The 18,272-nt window shown below is 37.6% G+C and overlaps 2 protein-coding genes across 2 annotated transcripts; one reads left to right on the top strand and one right to left on the bottom strand.

Annotated features, from left to right (window-relative positions):
* Nucleotides 1–465: 465 nt before the first annotated feature.
* Nucleotides 466–7,644, top strand: LOC111866242 (programmed cell death protein 10). Its single transcript, XM_023855016.2, has 5 exons — nt 466–666; nt 2,474–2,651; nt 5,291–5,423; nt 5,502–5,666; nt 7,051–7,644. The coding sequence occupies exons 1-5, from the start codon at nt 595–597 to the stop codon at nt 7,133–7,135; spliced, it is 633 nt and encodes a 210-aa protein (XP_023710784.1). The 5' UTR covers nt 466–594; the 3' UTR covers nt 7,136–7,644.
* A 2,794-nt stretch (nt 7,645–10,438) lies between these two features.
* LOC111866091 (secretion-regulating guanine nucleotide exchange factor) lies at nt 10,439–18,224 on the bottom strand. The gene is made up of 6 exons (XM_023854675.2): nt 17,660–18,224; nt 14,311–14,676; nt 13,402–13,588; nt 12,123–12,350; nt 11,695–11,850; nt 10,439–10,864 (listed from the first exon to the last, which is right to left on the bottom strand). The coding sequence occupies exons 1-6, from the start codon at nt 17,675–17,677 to the stop codon at nt 10,704–10,706; spliced, it is 1,116 nt and encodes a 371-aa protein (XP_023710443.1). The 5' UTR covers nt 17,678–18,224; the 3' UTR covers nt 10,439–10,703.
* Between the last annotated feature and the right edge of the window lie 48 nt (nt 18,225–18,272).

Below are 18,272 nucleotides of genomic sequence, written 5' to 3'. Positions count from 1 at the left end.
AATGAACTTTATGATTGGTTTTGTACGATTTGTCTGTGATCAGATCAGTTAGTTGCTTCTCAGTGTACCCTCCGCCCAAGGCTAATTTTGCATACGAAATTGGCACAGAATAGAGAGCTGCTTAATTTTGGTTCCTTGCTTCGCGTACCTAGAGGCGATATATTCCTCCGAAACGTCGTTTGGTAGTAACCGTACTATAGATAGAAGACAGGAATTCATAGCCGCCGCAGTGAGAACCTCAACAAAGCCAATATAAATTCAGCCTTGAAGAGGGAGGCAACATGTTTCTACGAAACGTTTATAACCATCTACAGGACTGCACGGTGTCACAATGCCTATACTCGGATGACATAAATTATTAACGAAAGTTCAATTCAAAGCTCTGCCCATGCACAACTGCAGAAATATCGAAACTGATATATCGATATAATCGGACAATATCTACAATATCGATTCTTACCAGTACGCAAATGTCGCCTTTGTTGACGGTACGGAATTGATCAGAACTGAATTTGTCTGCTCACAGTGACTTTTAAGACGGGTCATAGTTAGTGTTTTAAGGTGGTGGCTGTCGAATAGACGATACTGTGAACGATGACAATGGGAGATGAGACACCAGTAACATCACTTGTTCTTCCAGTTTTAATACGACCCATTTTATCACAGGTAATGATGAAAGTAGGTGATGTGTGTTAGTGTATGTACAAGACTGGATGTGAACTAGTACATATTTATTTTACATCTTTCACATGTGTTTTGGGGAGAAATGCCCATACTTGGTTATAGTTGCCACAAATGTAGGATACATTGGAATTTTATTTCGTTTTATTTCGTACACAATCGCATTGAAATGTTGGTACAGCAGTATAATTTCTTAGAAGTTGTTGGCAAATCACACATTTGGGATTACTTATTTAATTTTTGTATCTGGTGTATTTTTCGAGATTACGCTTCTGAATAGTGACAATATAGCTAGTAATACATACCTACTCAAACTACTTGCAGAAACCAAATTTTATGGGGAAGTATCTTTAGTAGCTTAGAAGATAGTTTCCTTGTTCTTTACAGTCTTTCCTTTTCTGTATCAGTAAGATCTACTGCCACCGGGTGAACACCCAATTGCAATAAAATACTAATTGGCTGTTTACTTGCCGCTTTATTTGATGTTTTAAAGATAATGTAGTATTTGAACACATTACAGTATACATGCAGTTTTTAAGAGTGCTTTTAAGTTGGCTGCCATGTTATTTGTAACATAAAGGTTTGGTGTGTTTGTGAGCTGTGAGTGGAGCTGAAACAAGCTAAGAATTGCATTACCAAATGGCAGCAGCTATGTGAATAGGTAAAGTGTGTATAAACAAGTAGAAAGTTCAGATTATGGCAGAAATAATATGATGATAAATACACAAGTAAGTCCACAAGTGTACTGAAGTTCCAGTAGTACTCTTATAGCAGTACTGATAATCTGAGATAAATTGAAATTTGCATTAACAGAAGAAATGAGTTCTCAAAACACATGCAAAATTTATATTCTTGCTGGAGTCTTAATGGGTTAAAACCCCTATACACTAACCTTCATGCAACTGTGCATGCATGTATGTATGTATGTGCACCCCCCCCCCACACACCAGTATTTGTTAAAAAAAATAAAGTTTTCCTTGTGCTTAACTAATTAAGCACTACGCCATGAAGGCATATGGGGAAGTGGATGTATAGATCCACACTTTCTTGACCTCAGCACTAGTTGGAGGTGAGTGGTCAGCTTCATGCCTAGGCCGCTTTATCCTTGGAGAAAGAGCCCCCAGTACCCATTAGATAGGAGGCTGGGTGGGCCCCAGAACCGGTCTGGACAATGTGGAGAAGAGAAAATGCTAGACCCAACTGGGACTCGAACACTGAACTCTTGGTCATGCAGCTTGTAGCAAATTGCTATACTGTCTGCACTATTCTGGCTCTCACCAGTCGTTAGTACTGATGTGAAAAATGTGCAGTGAGTCCATAAAAGTCTGCAGCTACTAGTAGCAAATGGTCACACTTGTAAACAGTGCCATGAATAAGAGAAATCAGTCTCCCACATCCAGCATGATGCTGAGGTGGTAGCTGAATTAAGATTTTATCATCTGGGATCTGTTTCATGAAGCAAGGGACAATCAGAAAGCCATATGAAGCAAAGTACTGCACTTAATACTGTGTGTAACTGTGAACTATAAAATGTAAATCAGTGATAGTGCTGTAGTAAATGTTATTAAGAGAGATTGTAACTAAAGTGCCAATAAATCCAATCATCCGAACTGGTACTTGTCATTTCGTCATGCATACCACCCTACACATGACAAAATATTAATAAGGAAATATGTACTTGCTTCCAGTTAATTTTATATATTCATCATGAATATAAGGAAATGTTGATGTTGACATGTTAATTTCTAGCATCTAGTTGTAAAATTATGATGATGAAACTGTCATGTTGCAGTTGGAAAGACGTGATGTTGCTGCTTCACAAACCCTTCGGGCTGCCCTTTCAAAAGTTGAAGCTGCACATCCTGGATTCACATATGACTTGGTGGTTGGTATCATGAGACGTGGAGACCTCAGTATCAATATGAATGAGAGTGTCCTGAGGCTACAGGGCACTACCTCTGAATCAGATGGTGAGTTGTACGTAGCTTATTTTTATTCTCTCTTTATTTCACTGTTTCCGTTTATTTCATTGCTGGATATCAGATTGGAAGATCTTGCTTTTATGTAAGAATTTTCTTGAGAGTCTGAACATTATGAGTAATACAGATTTGCCTTTTGAGACTCCATTGTGGAGTAGCTGCCATTTCACATAATGCAGAGTTCTGTGATGGGCAATACATGGAAAAGAACTCGATGTTGTCAATTTCTTTTTGTGTTGATTTTTTTGGTGACATACAAAGCCAGCTTAGGATTGATGAGTGATCATAGATTTATGTGGTTTGAATTCCAGCAGCTTTGGTCACAATCGTACTGGTACATTTTTGATGCAGTATTTCCAGTTTGCTTGTTTTATGTCATGTGGATTTCAGATCTCAGTAATGAATCCGCTTTTCATATCTTACTTTTCTAAGCAGAAGATATCTGTATCATCTGTAAAAGGTTCCAATTATTCTTATACGTTATAACTTTCAGACTGGTTTGATTCCTAATACAGCACTTTAGTCAAGCATGGTTCTTCGTAAAAGAGCCAGGTTAGCACAGTCAGTATAGCGACTGCCTATTGGCTGAACAACCAAGGGGTCGGAGTTCGAGTCCTGGTGGGGGCAAGGATTTTCACTTATCCGTGTTGTCCAGACCAACTCTGGGGTCCGCTCATCCTCCTATCCGATGAGTACCGAGGGCTCTTTCCCCAGGGGTAAAGTGACCAGGGTGTGAAGCTGACCACTCACCTCCAGCTGGTGCTGAGGTCAAGAAAACTTGGATCTATACATCCACTCCTCCATATGCCTTCATGACATAGTGCTCGATTAGTTAAGCACAGGAACAATTTATGGTTCTTCATAAATAATCTAACTGTAACCTTAAAAATCCCGATTTCATGACCTGAAATTGGTACTTTTATGTTGTCATTCTTTATCTTGGTCTTAATTTTGCCACAGAGTTTTTGGCCAGAAGCTTCAACATGTTTCCCAAATGATGGGTCTTCTCTTCTCCTCCTCCTCCTCCTTCTCCTCTTCCTTCTCCTCTTCCTCCTCCTCTTCTTCCTCCTCTTCCTCTTCTTCGCACTACAGCCCCAGTGGGCCTAGGCCTACCTCCATGAACTTCTCCATTCACTTCAGTTTTCCTAGATTTTAGACATTCAGTAGGACTCCTTGGGTGGGTGATCAGCTCGTCGCAAGGCCTCTGCCTGTACACAAACAGAAAAACGCACACACACAAACTAAACATCCATGCCCTGAGTGGGATTCGAACCCATGATCCCGGTTTCCAAGCGAGCAAAGACAGTACATGCAGTAGGCCGCTCGGCTGCCGTGACCGGCTGAATGGCACTTCAGGATTTGAATTATTAGTAAGGAGGTGAAAGCTCCATAAGGAATTGAAGCTAATGTCATGAATTTGGTAGTTAGGGTTCATGAAGAATTTAATGTCAGATTAGTGAGGTTTTCTAAATGCTTGACACTGACACACAGATCTGTGAAGAATATGTTATGACTGAACACATTTGAACCCCAGAGATGACACCCCCATGGGACAAGTCACTACCTGTTAATGCACATTTGTTCTATTTTCATACTGAGGTACATAACTTACTGCACAACTCTTGTAGTTGCATAGAAGTCTTACAGTACAAGGAGAAATGCTGGCTTAACTTACTCAATTTTGGCTGCCATCTCCTTCTAACGTCATCCCTTCAGTTTCATTTTTGATGTGAGAAACAGAACAAAATCACAGGGGGCTAAATCAGGTGAGCAGAGAGGATGGGGAATGATAACCACATTGTTGTTAGTCACAAACTCTGTGTTTTTCAGGGATGTGTGGGTGGGTATGTTGTCGTGATGATGGAGCATTGTGGCGCATGTTCAAATTATCTGTTAAGTTTTTCCTGGCAAACTCCATAACTGATCTAACGGTGTCTGCAAGCTCATGGATTGTTTGGCGACAGTTTCCGTTGATGAGTTCTCAAATTTTTTCAACATTTTCTGTTGTTCTGCTGGTGCTTGGTCACCCCGAATGTATGTCATCTTCAACTGACACTCGAATGGCCTTGAAGTGTGAATGCCATTCAGAAACCTCTGTCCGGCTTAAAGAATGTTGTCCAGAAGCCTCATGAAGCATTTTAGGGGTTTTGGTAGCGAATTTGCCGAGCTTCATGCAAAACTTGATGAAGACATGTTGTTCATCTTTTCCATCCATTGCAGACAAAACAAAACACAAAGTCAAAAAAGCACTTGACTGAAAACAGTGCTTGTTCGCAGTACAGTGTCATGTGGCAGACTGATGCAATAGGCTCGCAGAAGTGTGACCTTGGCCTCCCCTCTCATCTTCTTCATTGAGGCAGTTAACAACAATAACAGTCCAGGAACTTTCTGATACCACTTTGTTGATACAACCTAAAAATCACTCAGTGATATGTGTTTTAAATAGTCTTATATACATAAATGAATTTTGGTGAAATAGCATATGTAATTTAATGCTTCATTATCTTTTGTGGCATGGGTTGCAGAAGGCCCTTATTCTAAATCATTGTCTGTTACTGAATGTTTTATTGTATGAGAAATGAGCACGTGTATGATTATTGACCCTCTGGCTGTTTCTTTTGTCTTTTCAGTGGTGGAGTATCGGTTGAGTAGGTCAGAAGATGCATTTCAAGAGTTAAACAGAAAGTCATCTGCACTGAAGAGGATTTTGAGCAGGATTCCAGATGAAATAATCGATCGAAAAACATTCCTAGAAACAATAAAGTATGTCTTATTTTCAGTAATTATGACATATTTTGCTTTCGAAATTACGTGTTTTAAAATTCACTTCGCCCTTTTCAGAGAGATAGCTAGTGCAATTAAGAAATTGCTAGATGCTGTGAATGAGGTGGCAGGCTTCATCCCTGGAACCACTGGTAAGCAGGCTCTGGAGCAGCGGAAGCGTGAGTTTGTCAAGTTCTCCAAGCGCTTCAGCAACACACTGAAGGAGTACTTCAAAGAGGGACAGTAAGTCTATATTTTCATTTCTTGGAGGACAAATAAGAGTGAGACTGGTTAAGACTAAGTCGTTCTAGGTGATTAATTTCCGGAAACATTATATACATGCATTATTTCAAAGCCAGCTCTGTTGCTGGGGTTCTCATTTTTTCCACAGATGTGCTGAGGCATAGATAAACATTTTTATATTCTGATCCTTATCATTGACCACCTGTGTGGTCTAGTGGTCACAGTTCGTGGCTACAGATCCAGAGGTCTGCGTTCGATTCCCGGCACTACCAGATTTTCTGAGTAGTGGTTTTGAAACAGGGTCCACTCAGCCTCGTGAGGATAATTGAGGAAGTATTTAAAGGAAATAGCGGCTCCTATATAGAAAACCGAGATTAATGACTGTGGAGAACCATTGTACTGACCACATGACACCCTCTATCCGCTAAAGTTCGCACTAACTTCACCGACAAGTGGCGGCCACTTGCTCACTATAGTTCGCTTGCAGACTACAGGCCACGGAGTTTTTGTTTTTTGATCCTTATCATTTAATATGACCATGACATAATTCACTTTTCCATGAATTTGTGGTATGAACAAGATACAATGTATACTGTTGTGATGTAGTTTTAGCATCTGTGTTTTATATTTTTAAAGTACAAACTCACTTCATAGAGCAGATAGAGCAGAATTCTTGATAAGAAATTGGCAGTCACTTATGTTGTCAACAAATTGCCCACATGTCATGGAAGCTAAAGTTTAATTATCATATTTGTAGGAGTATGCTACTGTATCTTGCCCTAAGCCACTTGAATCCAGCTCGCTTTCCCACCCAGTTAATTCCTTTCAGATTTTGGGGCAAAAATATTGTATGCATTTCGCATCTCCCCATATGTGCTATATGTCCTGCCTGTCTCTTCCTCCTTGATTTGATGATCCCAAATCTTCATTAAAATATGTCCAGCTTGATGCTGTATGTCTGATATTAAGTTTCATATTTGATTAGAATTATTCATTTGTCTGATGAGGCACAGTTTTGTTTTACTGTTATGGAACATATGAAGCTTCATTGTCAGTTCAAGAGGTACTTAGAAACTTAAATTGAAAACAGTTATTTGAATACTTTTTAAAATGGTATTTTGTGATGCAAGCAAATGATGAGTGTTAAAATGAATTACTCTGTGTACCAGGGTATGTGTCTGCAACTTCACAGAAACAAAATCCTTTGTATGTATGTTTGTATTTGCCACTGACATATAAATACCAGATGTATGTTGAAAACAGACGCTAGTAACTTTCCACTAATGATGTAACAGTCTGTTGCTGAAAATTACATACCCTCTTTACCATAGTAGAAGGAGTATACAGAGTGTGTAATGTGCAATACTGTCTGCTTGCCTTTCAGAGCAAATGCTGTTTTTGTAAGTGCCCTGTACCTGATTCACCAGACTAACATGATAATGGTTACAGTGAAGAGTAAATGTGAGTGATGGGAGATGCAAAATGGGAGTGGGACTAGATTATATATTGTACATTAATAAATATTTTATTGAACTGATCACACAGATTTATGTATGTGTTATATTGCAGTTATTCTGAATAAGAAAATGAGCAGTAAAGTTTAACATTGAAATCACAGTTGAGCTACAGGTGATTGTAGCAAACTTCCAGGACTGTGGAGTAGTAATCGTTTGTTTCCAGTGTAATGTACAAAGGTATAATTCATTCTTATTAGTTGTTAGTGAATAAAATTGCAAACTCTCAGGTTAACAATATCTGAATAATGTATATGGAATAGGCAAAAGCCAGTGGATCTGGTACATATGTAAGAAAGAGAAGCTGTATTAAAAGAAACTCATTAATCAAAGCAAGGAGAAGAAATCACTTACCAGGATGAAAGTGTGTTGTGGGTTGAAGGAGGGTTATTATTCTGGTAATTGAATATTTTCTCTACCTTACTGTGTAAAAATACATAAATAAAAAAAAGTATTTTGCTTCAGGTATTGTAGTATTACTTTCCTCAAAAGAAGTCTGAACTAATGGCTACGAAAGGACAAAGTTCCTTTATGTCTGCACTTATGCACTGCCTTGAGAGCAGAGCTGCAAAGTGTCCAGTGATTCATTCTGGATGTCTTGAAGAATGGTACTGAACTTTTATCTTTTAACCTCTTGTCTTTGTGACTTTGATTATACAATGGCATTATCTACCTGTCCAACAAGCCTTTATCACAATTATTGAATAAATGTTAGATATACTGTGCATGTGAAATGTGTGAATGTTTGTATCGAACACAAGAGAGCAAAATCTGTAAAAGCGTACAATTAGGTGATTATTCAACCATGAAAACAGAAGAAGACACTGAATATAATTCTTTGAAGATCAAAACGTGTCTATATAAATGGAAATGATTACATTTATTCATTATCTGTAATAAAGGCTTCTGAGACAAATTTCATTCTTTATTTCAGTTCAAGTGCTACAGCATGAAAGTGGGCTTCATAATGATAATGAATAACTTGAACTTATATAGTGCTGATGTGGCTCTGAACGATTTCTTAAAAGAGATGCAAATTTGAGACAACTGTTTCAGTTTACGTTTGTTTCTTTTCACCAGGACGCAACCTTAAAACTTGATGTCTGATAGAACATTTTTATATTGGTTCTGTAGTTCTGATCCATCCTTCCAGGAATGCAATCTGTCCAGAATAAACTGAGATCTTTTGTCTCACCAACAATATTACATCATGAAGGTAAGCTTTAAAACTGTGTTTAAATATATTCATTATTTTCCTAACACCAAAACATAAAAAGGGGATTTTAGCCCAGGAAAACATCAATTTCCTTATTTTTCAATGCCAGTGTATCAAGGTCCATCACATATAAAGGATAATTAAACTCCATCCATTAACAGGGTAACAGTAATACAAATGGTTAAAAAAAAACAATGCTTAAAACAAAGATGTGAAATTACATACCTTTGTTCCAGTATGAAAAATTGTTACTCAAATGTTAATTTATAATTGTTTTTGAGTAACCGAAAATGGTTCAGTGGTTTGTTTCACTCTTGAAAAAGTTTGCAACTTACTCCTGCAATAAGCCTGCTGTATATATTTTGTTTCATAATTGGTATGATTGCAGTAAAAGTGCTATACTTCAGGAGCTTCTGAATAGGCTTTACATGCACACAGTTTTTCTAACTTTGGTGTAGCAGATGTTTGTCCATCATATCCCTGCCAGAGCTATTAGTTTAACCAAGATACTATCAGAAGAAAGGGATTATATTTTAGTAATAGGACAGGTGCTTAGTGGAGCTTCCATTTAATTTACTGTTTATAAACCCAATACATATACTATTCAGATAAATGTAAGGTAATAGTGCAACATATTTTCATAAGAGGATGTGGATGTCTTGAAGAGATAAATTTCATTTTTCCTTCAGATTGAGATCAAAATTTTGGTTGCACATTACTATTCTGTGACTTTGACTGAAGCTGTTGTTGTGTCTGACATTCTAAGTTTTTAACCATTTCTTCTTATACACACGTTCTATTTATTTTGAAAATGTATCTATATCTTTTTCAATGTTAATATTTCAGTCCTGTCAATAATTTTAGCTATACACACTCCTACTTCATAATGAGGAGCTTCATAACTTGTACTCTTCTCCAAGTATAATTAGAATGATCAAGTCAAGGAGGATGAGGTGGGCAGTACATGTAGCACGAATGGAGGAGATGAGGAATGGGTATACNGCATCTTCTGCACTGTGAAGTAATGTTCTGGAGGAACCAGAACCACTTGCATTACTCCATAGCGTCATAATTTAAATTTGTAGTGCTATGTAAACCTAGACTGATCTGGCTCAGGATAGGGACCAGTGGAGGGCTCTTGTGAACATGGTAATGAACTTTCGGGTTCCATAAAATGCTGGGAAATTCTTGAGTAGCTGCAGAATTGGCGACTCCTCCAGAAGGGCTCAGCTCCATGAGTAAGTAAGTAAGTAAGTACATTCTCCTACTAGAAATCTTGCTTTTGTGTATCTGAAGTTTTATAATTAGATACAATTTGCATCTGCAATACCAGTACAGCTGTATGAGATTATAGGTTTACACAGCACATACTTACTTACTTACTTATGGAGTTGAGCCCTTCTTGAGGAGAAGCCCTGCAGCTACTCAAGAATTTCCCAGCATTTTATGGAACCCGAAAGTTCATTACCATGTTCACAAGAGCCCTCCACTGGTCCCTATCCTGAGCCAGATCAGTCTAGGTTTACATAGCACTACAAATTTAAATTATGACGCTATGGAGTAATGCAAGTGGTTCTGGTTCCTCCAGAACATTACTTCACAGTGCAGAAGATGCAGAAGATAACCTAGGCAGCACAACTCCTCTGTAACCATAATTAATAGAAGTCTGCAGATATCTTCTTATAAAAATAACCAGAATTCCTGCAGTCAAAATTCAGTAGACAATAATGGAATTTAAACTGAATATGAGAAAATAAAATATATTCTTCTCATTAGTTGTAAAATAAAAGTTGCAAGCCAATAGCAGCCATAAATTGTTTAATGTTTGGCAGTTGCCAGCAGACCTATACAGTCAGATCCATCTGTTGAGTCTTAAACATAAGACACACCTCATGTAAAACCTTTTTTGTCCCTGTGCTTAACTAATTAAGCACTATGCCATGAAGACATGGGACGTGGATGTATAGACCCATGGTTTCTTGACCTCGGCATTAGCTGGAGGTCAGTGGTCAACTTTATGCCCCAGCTGCTTTACCTTCAATACCTATTGAATAGGAGGCCAGGTGGGCCCCAGAGCCAGTCTGGACAACATGGAAAGGTGAAAATTCTTGCCTGCACCAGGATTTGAACTCCAACCTCTTGGTCGTTCAACCACTAGCCATTCACAATATCGACTGTGCTATCCTGGGTCTTTCTCATGTAACATTGCTGGTTGAAAACAAAACCATTTTGTTGTTGGGGTAATGGTATTCTATTTCATTCCATGGCCTCTATAAAATTACAAGTATACTTTTAGTTAAATGCTTGTCATAAATATAAAGCAAAAGTGTGTCCTGCTCCAGCTCCAGCAATCACTGCTTTCTGGTTGATGCCCATTCCAACTGATGTAGGGACTCGCACATCTTCTTCTGTCCCAGTACCACAGTTGCCATGCTCATTCCAGCCCCAGCTAACTATCCTTCCTGTACCTGAAGTGAGAGAAGTGAATGCATACATGTAACAAGAAAAATATAGACTCTTCTGGGATGTAATGTCACATAGGTTGGTAGACATGTATCAGCATTTGGGAGGAACAACCTACATCCATCTTCAGAAATTTTCATTGCCATGTGAGAACTTTCAAGTCTCAGAACAAGAGAGTTAAGAGATTACTGTTAAACATATAAAAATAAATAGAGAAGTAAAAGTAAAGGTATCCCTGCAACAGGCCATGGAGGCCCATAGGGTTGAGATGTTGATGTTCCCACATTTTCTAGACAATCGGCTCATAGATGGCGGCAAGGTTGTCAGCCCTACATGCTGGCTGCCCTTTACTCCCAAGAGTATTCCAGGTACTGATTTCTGTTAAAGAGGCTGAGTCAAACCCAGGGCCATAGTGCGGCTGGAAGGATTAGGTCAATTTAAAAAATCTGATGACCTCATTGGGACTTGAACCCGCAACCTTCCAGCTTGTAGCATAGTACATCAACCAACTACACTACCGCATGATAAATATAAATAAGAAATCATAATTTACCACATGGGAGAAAACTTTCTGGTGTGCTAAATGCTTACAAATTTTCCTTGCTGATCACTGAAATCTCTTCATTTTACTTGAATTCTTTCATTCGATTATTTATTACTTTGGTTTTACATAGAGAGATGGAAGTAACCTACTAAAAAATGACTTATAATGAAGCCCATAATACTGCTCTTAACATTCAATTTGTATTTATTTTGACGTGAATTCTATTTTTCACATATTTTTAATATATCTATTAGTATTAACATACTATATATAAAATAAGTTCAAATATACCAAGTATTGCAATGTTGTGTTCTGAACCAACTGCCAGCTGTGTCACATTTTCTATATTATCCATTATCTGAGGCTTCCAGGAAAGTGGTCGCTGATATTCGTGACATCCAAGCTGTCCATACGTGTTTCTTCCCCAGTTAATTATTTTGCCACCATCTACAAAAACATAAATATTTAGTGTCATTATAGAAAGGAAATGGGCAGGAATCAAAATAAATTATTTACTAATATGAGAGAATGTGCACTCATATACACTTGACAAGATTATGCTTTTGTTTAGTGTATTTTGTTACAGTTTTGATCATATAGGTGAGTACTTGAGGGTTTCTATAGAAATAATTGGTTAATCTTGCAGTTGAATTTAATAAGAAATATTATGTTACAAAAAGAGTTTACATTTGAAACCCATATTAACTGAGGAGAGGCACCTGTTAGAATGGCAACATGTGTCCAGCCAGAGAGCAGTATGCATCCACCATCAGGTCGTTGTGGAAAAAATATTTCTTTAGGGGTGATGACAGTTGAATGGAGGGTAGGATCCACACCTAGCTGACCATGTTTGTTACTTCCCCACACAAATATTCTGCCACTGGATGTCACCACCACGGTATGCTGCTGACCACAAGCTACACTATAAACATCCATCACCCCAGGAACTGAAAAATTTGAAGAGTAATGCCAAAACATCATCTTCACTTCTCACTTTTCTGGTAGTACACTGAAAAGATGGCAACTGAAACCTGTAAAGTGATATAGACAGCATTTGGAGATCGGATAATAAGCCAAGCATATTTTGTTTAACATGTTTCATAATTTTAAGGAGGTATGAATGTCCATCAAACCTGACTGGCATATTGGATGCCCTACAAACACTATAAATGTTGAATCTGTAGCTTAGGTTTGGGACTTTGTGCAAAGTGACATGAAATGCTTAGGTCCATGCACTGCTCCTTTTTAATGCAGTACACTAAAAAGTAAAAAGTTTCATACAAAATTCTGTTTGCGTAGTTATGAGGATTTATCAGTTATACAATTCAAAATATTTCACATGGTTACAGTGTTTTCATCACTAACACAGACAACTAAGAAAATTACTTCAGATATCTATTCAGGATTTCACACTGAATAATAAGGATGTTGTAACCTCAAAAATTTGAAATATCTTGGGAATCATGGAATGTAGCAATTAAAAGTGTATAATAGCATTGGTATGATTCTTATTTTTTTTTCTGTGGCGCTACAGCCCCAATTTGGGCCTAGGCCTACCTCCATGAAACTCTCCGTTTCACTTCGGTTTACTAGATCTTACACATTCGGTAGGACTCCTTGAGCGAGTGATCAGCTCGTTGCAAGGCCTCTAGATGTAGACAAACACAGAAAAACGCACACAAACATCCATGCCCTGAGTGGGATTCGAACCCACGGTCCCAGCTTTTGAGCGAGCGAAGATAGTGCATGCCTTAGACCGCTCGGCTACCGAGACCGGCATGATTCTTTCATTAGTATCAAGTTATTAGCAGGTCACCGGCATACATGTACCATTTCTTTTCCAAACCACCTCAGAAAAAGAAAATGAGAAAGATAGCTGGTCAGTGTGGACAGATTTGAGATGCTGAAAAGAGACTTATTTGTGTGCACCATGATGCTGAACCTTCACAGTTCTTCTACAGCAATCCCACAGCATGCTTTAACTAATGTTTTGTGTACCTTTTTGAGGATTTTCTACTTCAACAATTGGTATTCCATTATCTGTAAGTCCTAATTGTCCACTCTTCCCATTACCACATACCAAGACTTGGCCATCTCCTGTAAGTATAGCTGAGTGTCGTAAGCCTGATGCCACGGCTCTAACATTTGTTATTGCCAGTTTTAATGGGGTGGTGGTAAAAGGAACCTGAAAATGCACTGGATTGTTATAAACAATGAAAAGAAACACCTTTAGTAGAGAAAAGTGACCACTTTAGACAAGCTAAAATCAGAGATACCTGTATATTAAATAACTTGTTTCATTCCTACCCAGTTGAACATCTTTATATGAAACGGTTTCATAGTAAGCAGATTTTTATGATAGCTTTAATCTTTCATGTATCTAACGGTGTACAACATATAAAAATTAAATATTCCTCTGATGTGTTTAATTTGGTAAAACAGTGTAGAAAGACATTTAAATTATCTTGTTGACAGCATCAGATGGCACAGCAAGGATTAAAGGTATTTTATGTTCATGTCCTAAATTAACATTTAAGGTTACCATTACCACCTGTAGCTCCTTTTTGACAGGACTGTTTAACTAATTTCTTCATTTATGACAGTTATGTGAAATTCGTGGAAGAAGGAAGCATTAAATTCATGGGATTTAAAATTCTTATGGAAGCGAGTGTTGCCATGTGATGCCATGTAGTTTGTAGACTAGTATCTATGTTTTTGAAGATCCAGCTGCCTCCATCTTCAGGATAGAAATCACCCCCCTCAGTCATAAAGATGGAGGCATCATGTTCTTCTGAAACTTTGGTATCTCTCTGACAACCTGCAAAACATCATATCCCTGAAGACCATAATATTCAATATTAAATTCAGTGGCATTAAAATTTTATAACAAAATATTGTTATTATTACCTTCTTCTTTGGTAATCCTAACTGACAATATGCATTAGACCCCCAAACAAACAACTCTCCATCCTTTGTAACTGCTAGGCTGGAATCCCAACCACAAGCAACTTGAGTAACATGGTAAGTATCAAGTGACTTTATTTTCTCAAAGACTGGATGTTCTGTGTCCATTCCAAGCCCTAATTGTCCCTTGGTATTTGATCCACAAGCAAACACTTGCCCATGTTTATTAACAATCAATGTGTGACCTCCTCCACCTGTGATACATGTAATGCAACTGAGATCCAGAGAATCTTCTCTCCTTATCTCTCCTGGAAGAAGACACTGTTCTGACTTGAGGCCTTGCCCCAGTTGACCGTGTGTATTGGCACCCTGGGAAAAAAAAATATGCATTCTATCTTCAAAATGATCATGAAAACATCCTTGTATTAAGAATATGTATGGCTTTATATTATTACATACTCTTGATATGGTTAAATATACTGCCTTTTCCTTTGCAATACATTCTTTTTTTTAGCATCCACTGACTTACTGCATAATAAAATACCTTACTGTTAAAGAATGTGTTTGTGGACACAGCTAATAAATTTTATTGTAGTTAAACACACATAAAATTATATACAACAAAAGAGTTCTGTACATTTCACAGTATGAAACAAGCTGCATTTCAATACCTGTCTACATCTGTGCTAAATTGGAGGTCCAGTTTACATTTAAATCTGCTTCAGATCACTAATTCCATGATCTTCTAATGGCTGATTGAAGAGATGTCTCGACCTATACAATATATTGTGGGAATCCACAAATAAATAACTATTCTCATCTTTTATCAAGTCATGTGTAGGTTGGAAACCCTTACATTCATTTATGCCTCTACACAGATCTAATATGTTTGCTGTTATTGTTTATGTTGCAGATATAATTACCTTACAAAGCGGTCATATCTATCCATCTACATGTTCATGGATTATCAGCAGAAATGTCACTGAAAATTCCCAGCAAGTACAAATCTAAAATGGTACTTAGAATCACTCTTGCCAATGATGGCTAGTACTTCACTAACTCACTGACAAACTGCATGATACAGGGTCATCCTTCAGCAATTTATAGTTATACATTTCATCAAACTACAGAATCAGGTTTTTATTGTGTTTGCAAAAACTTGCCAGTGAACCCTTGGCTATCCTAGTCATAGTCATATTCTCACCAACCATTTCTCTTCATTTACTTAGTGGGGGGTGGAGTCCAGCTGGGTCCACTCGGCACAGCGGCCACAGATTGGCCTACTGTACCTGCCCCAGCGCCACTTTGTCCACCACAAATCCCACTTGACCAGACCCACGTTCGAACCTGGACCACCACGGTGGGAAGCCAGCGACTAACCTTTTCTCTTGATAACCATTATAATACATTATAATTCACTGTGTACTAATGATTTATGAGAACATGATGGTGCCATCAGAATATAGGTCTTCCAAGTGGTCTCTTCACACCAACATTATTAAAGAAGATGTTCAATTGTGAAGCTCCTCATTATGTAATTTTCTTTATTCTTTCATAAGTCTGTCTAGGTATGTCCCAAAATTTTACAAAATTCTTAGACTTGGACACAATGTGTCATTGAGATGTGCCTTGTTAAAAACTCATCAAATCATGAAGTTACATTACTGAAAACATTGGCTGCTATGCAATTTCTGAATTTTTTCTAGATTCATAAATTCTAAAATATGTCACATTAGTTATGCAACCTTGAGGTATTATTTGTCATTTACAAAAATATCAATGCCTATGGGCACTTTTACTATAAAGGAGATGGGTGACTTTGGTGGTCTAAGTGCAGCTTTTCAAGACAATAACTTATTTTGCTATTTAAGCCTCCTAGTTTATGTACATTTTATGGATCCCACCTACCATGCCAATGTAGGTATATCAAGCTACAACAAACCTTGTGAATACTGTTACTTTGATGTTTTCTGCTCTCTTGAGTGATTTTTCCCCAGGTAACTGAATTCGCACCTCATTACATAATCTTATCAGAACACTGTTAGTTGTAATTATATAGAATGTTCATAAATATGTTTTGTGTTTAGAAGTGTTATATTTCATAAACATTATACATACACAATTCATCAAAACAAAGGTTAAAATAATGACACACATTTAGAATTTGCATTAGTATAGTTACCTGTACACTTCTTGTAATGTGGCATATATTGAGAAATATGTACAGCTAGCAGACACAAGGCAATGGAGTGAAGCAACTTGGAGTGGACACTGATGTCCTCTGTGATACTTTGGTAAATGTACTGCAGTGAGCAACAGTGACCTCCATGGCAGCCAGATGTTAATGAGAATTATTTGTACTCTTTTATGATATAGTGTTCCAGTTATTAGAAATTTACTAAATTATACTCGCTCAACTTGCTCACTCAGGGTAGGGCCCAGTGATGTTAACATATCAATGAACCATGGCCTTCCATAAAAGGTTCAATCAAGCAGGTTCATGTAGCAGTAACCCTCTGGACCTAAATTCAGGTGCTTGGTTCAAATCTTGGCCAGAACACCAGCTATTCTTACAGATTTCCACAGTCTTCTTCAGTCCCTCCTGATATATGATACAGTAGTATTTTTATTAGGTCTTAACCACTTTCTTCCTAATCCTTTCCAAATCATCAGTCATTCTATAATTTTACATTATATACTCCTGACATGACTGTTGAAGAAAAAAAGTGGTGTAGGATTTCTTGATCATCTGAGCATCTCTCTGTTTCTCAGTAGGCACTTTACACCTAGACGCATTCTGCGCATGTCAACTGTGTGAGAACGTGTGCTAGGATAATGGCAACAATGACATTATTTTTTTTTCGTTCCCACATACACAGAATAGGGAATATAATTTGATTTACATATAAGAATGATCAGATGAAGACTGTGGCACACACGGGAAGTGCTACAAATTCCGATTTTTTTTTAAGAAAACACTGGGAGGACGCAAACATTAATACAGCAGTAAAATGTCACAAAAATACTGTTCTTTTGGCTGTCACACCAATGGCGGGATCTTTTGAACAATATAACGAATTTCTGGGATTCAAAAGAGGCGGGCAATTTGACTGAAGGTGCGACTACCACGTTTCTATAACCTCCATTCCATTCAGTTGGTTAGGTAATATTTTAAGGCGTTATACAATCAGCAACATTCTTTCTAAAAAAATGTCATGTTTGTATAAAAGAAGATCTATGTCTCAAGTTTCGCAAAACATATCTACATTGTTCACTACACTTCAAGAAAACGTCTCGAATCCAAAATCTCTTAGTACTAGAGGTATAAGTCATACAAATTAAACATACGTACCCAAGAAAGCAATTTCATTTTGTAATAAAACCTGTAGCTTCCCTACTTGGCTCTACGTTGCATTTCATACAGTTCCGTGTACCATTTAGCCACACACCTGACCCCTGACAGATTTTTATTTATACACCAGGTCATAACATATGTTACCGACAGTTTCCATCATACATCACACAAGTAGACACCACAGACACAGCGTTGCCATTTTTGTCGGAATAATTTTATCCTTTTATTCTGTAAGGCAATTTCTGCAATTTAAAGCTTCAATAATAACGTGATTCATATTAAATGAGTCTTCGAAAGTCGGTAGATATTATGAGATCTTTTGAACAAATACTATTTCCACATCTGAAGGCAATACCATTGCAAGCTGTCATTATTAGTATTGTTAAACATTCCACAGTGTAGTGTAGCTCCACTATTTTTTAAAAAGTCCTAATGTTTTGGATTAATTTTGTTGGAATGTAATTACGAGGTGGAATTCAGCAAACGGGAATAAATGACATTCTGACGATTCTGACCATTCTGACGTTTCGAATGTCTCGAACGGTCTCGAACGTCTCGAACATCTACATCGCAGTTTTGTACAGACGTACCAACGTACGTACTTTTGAGA

Source organism: Cryptotermes secundus, unplaced genomic scaffold (assembly GCF_002891405.2).
Source record: "Cryptotermes secundus unplaced genomic scaffold, Csec_1.0 scaffold1054, whole genome shotgun sequence".
In the NCBI taxonomy this organism is placed as follows: Eukaryota; Metazoa; Arthropoda; class Insecta; order Blattodea; family Kalotermitidae; genus Cryptotermes; species Cryptotermes secundus.
Note: the sequence above shows the minus strand (reverse complement) of the source record. Positions and strands in the feature narration are given on the sequence as shown.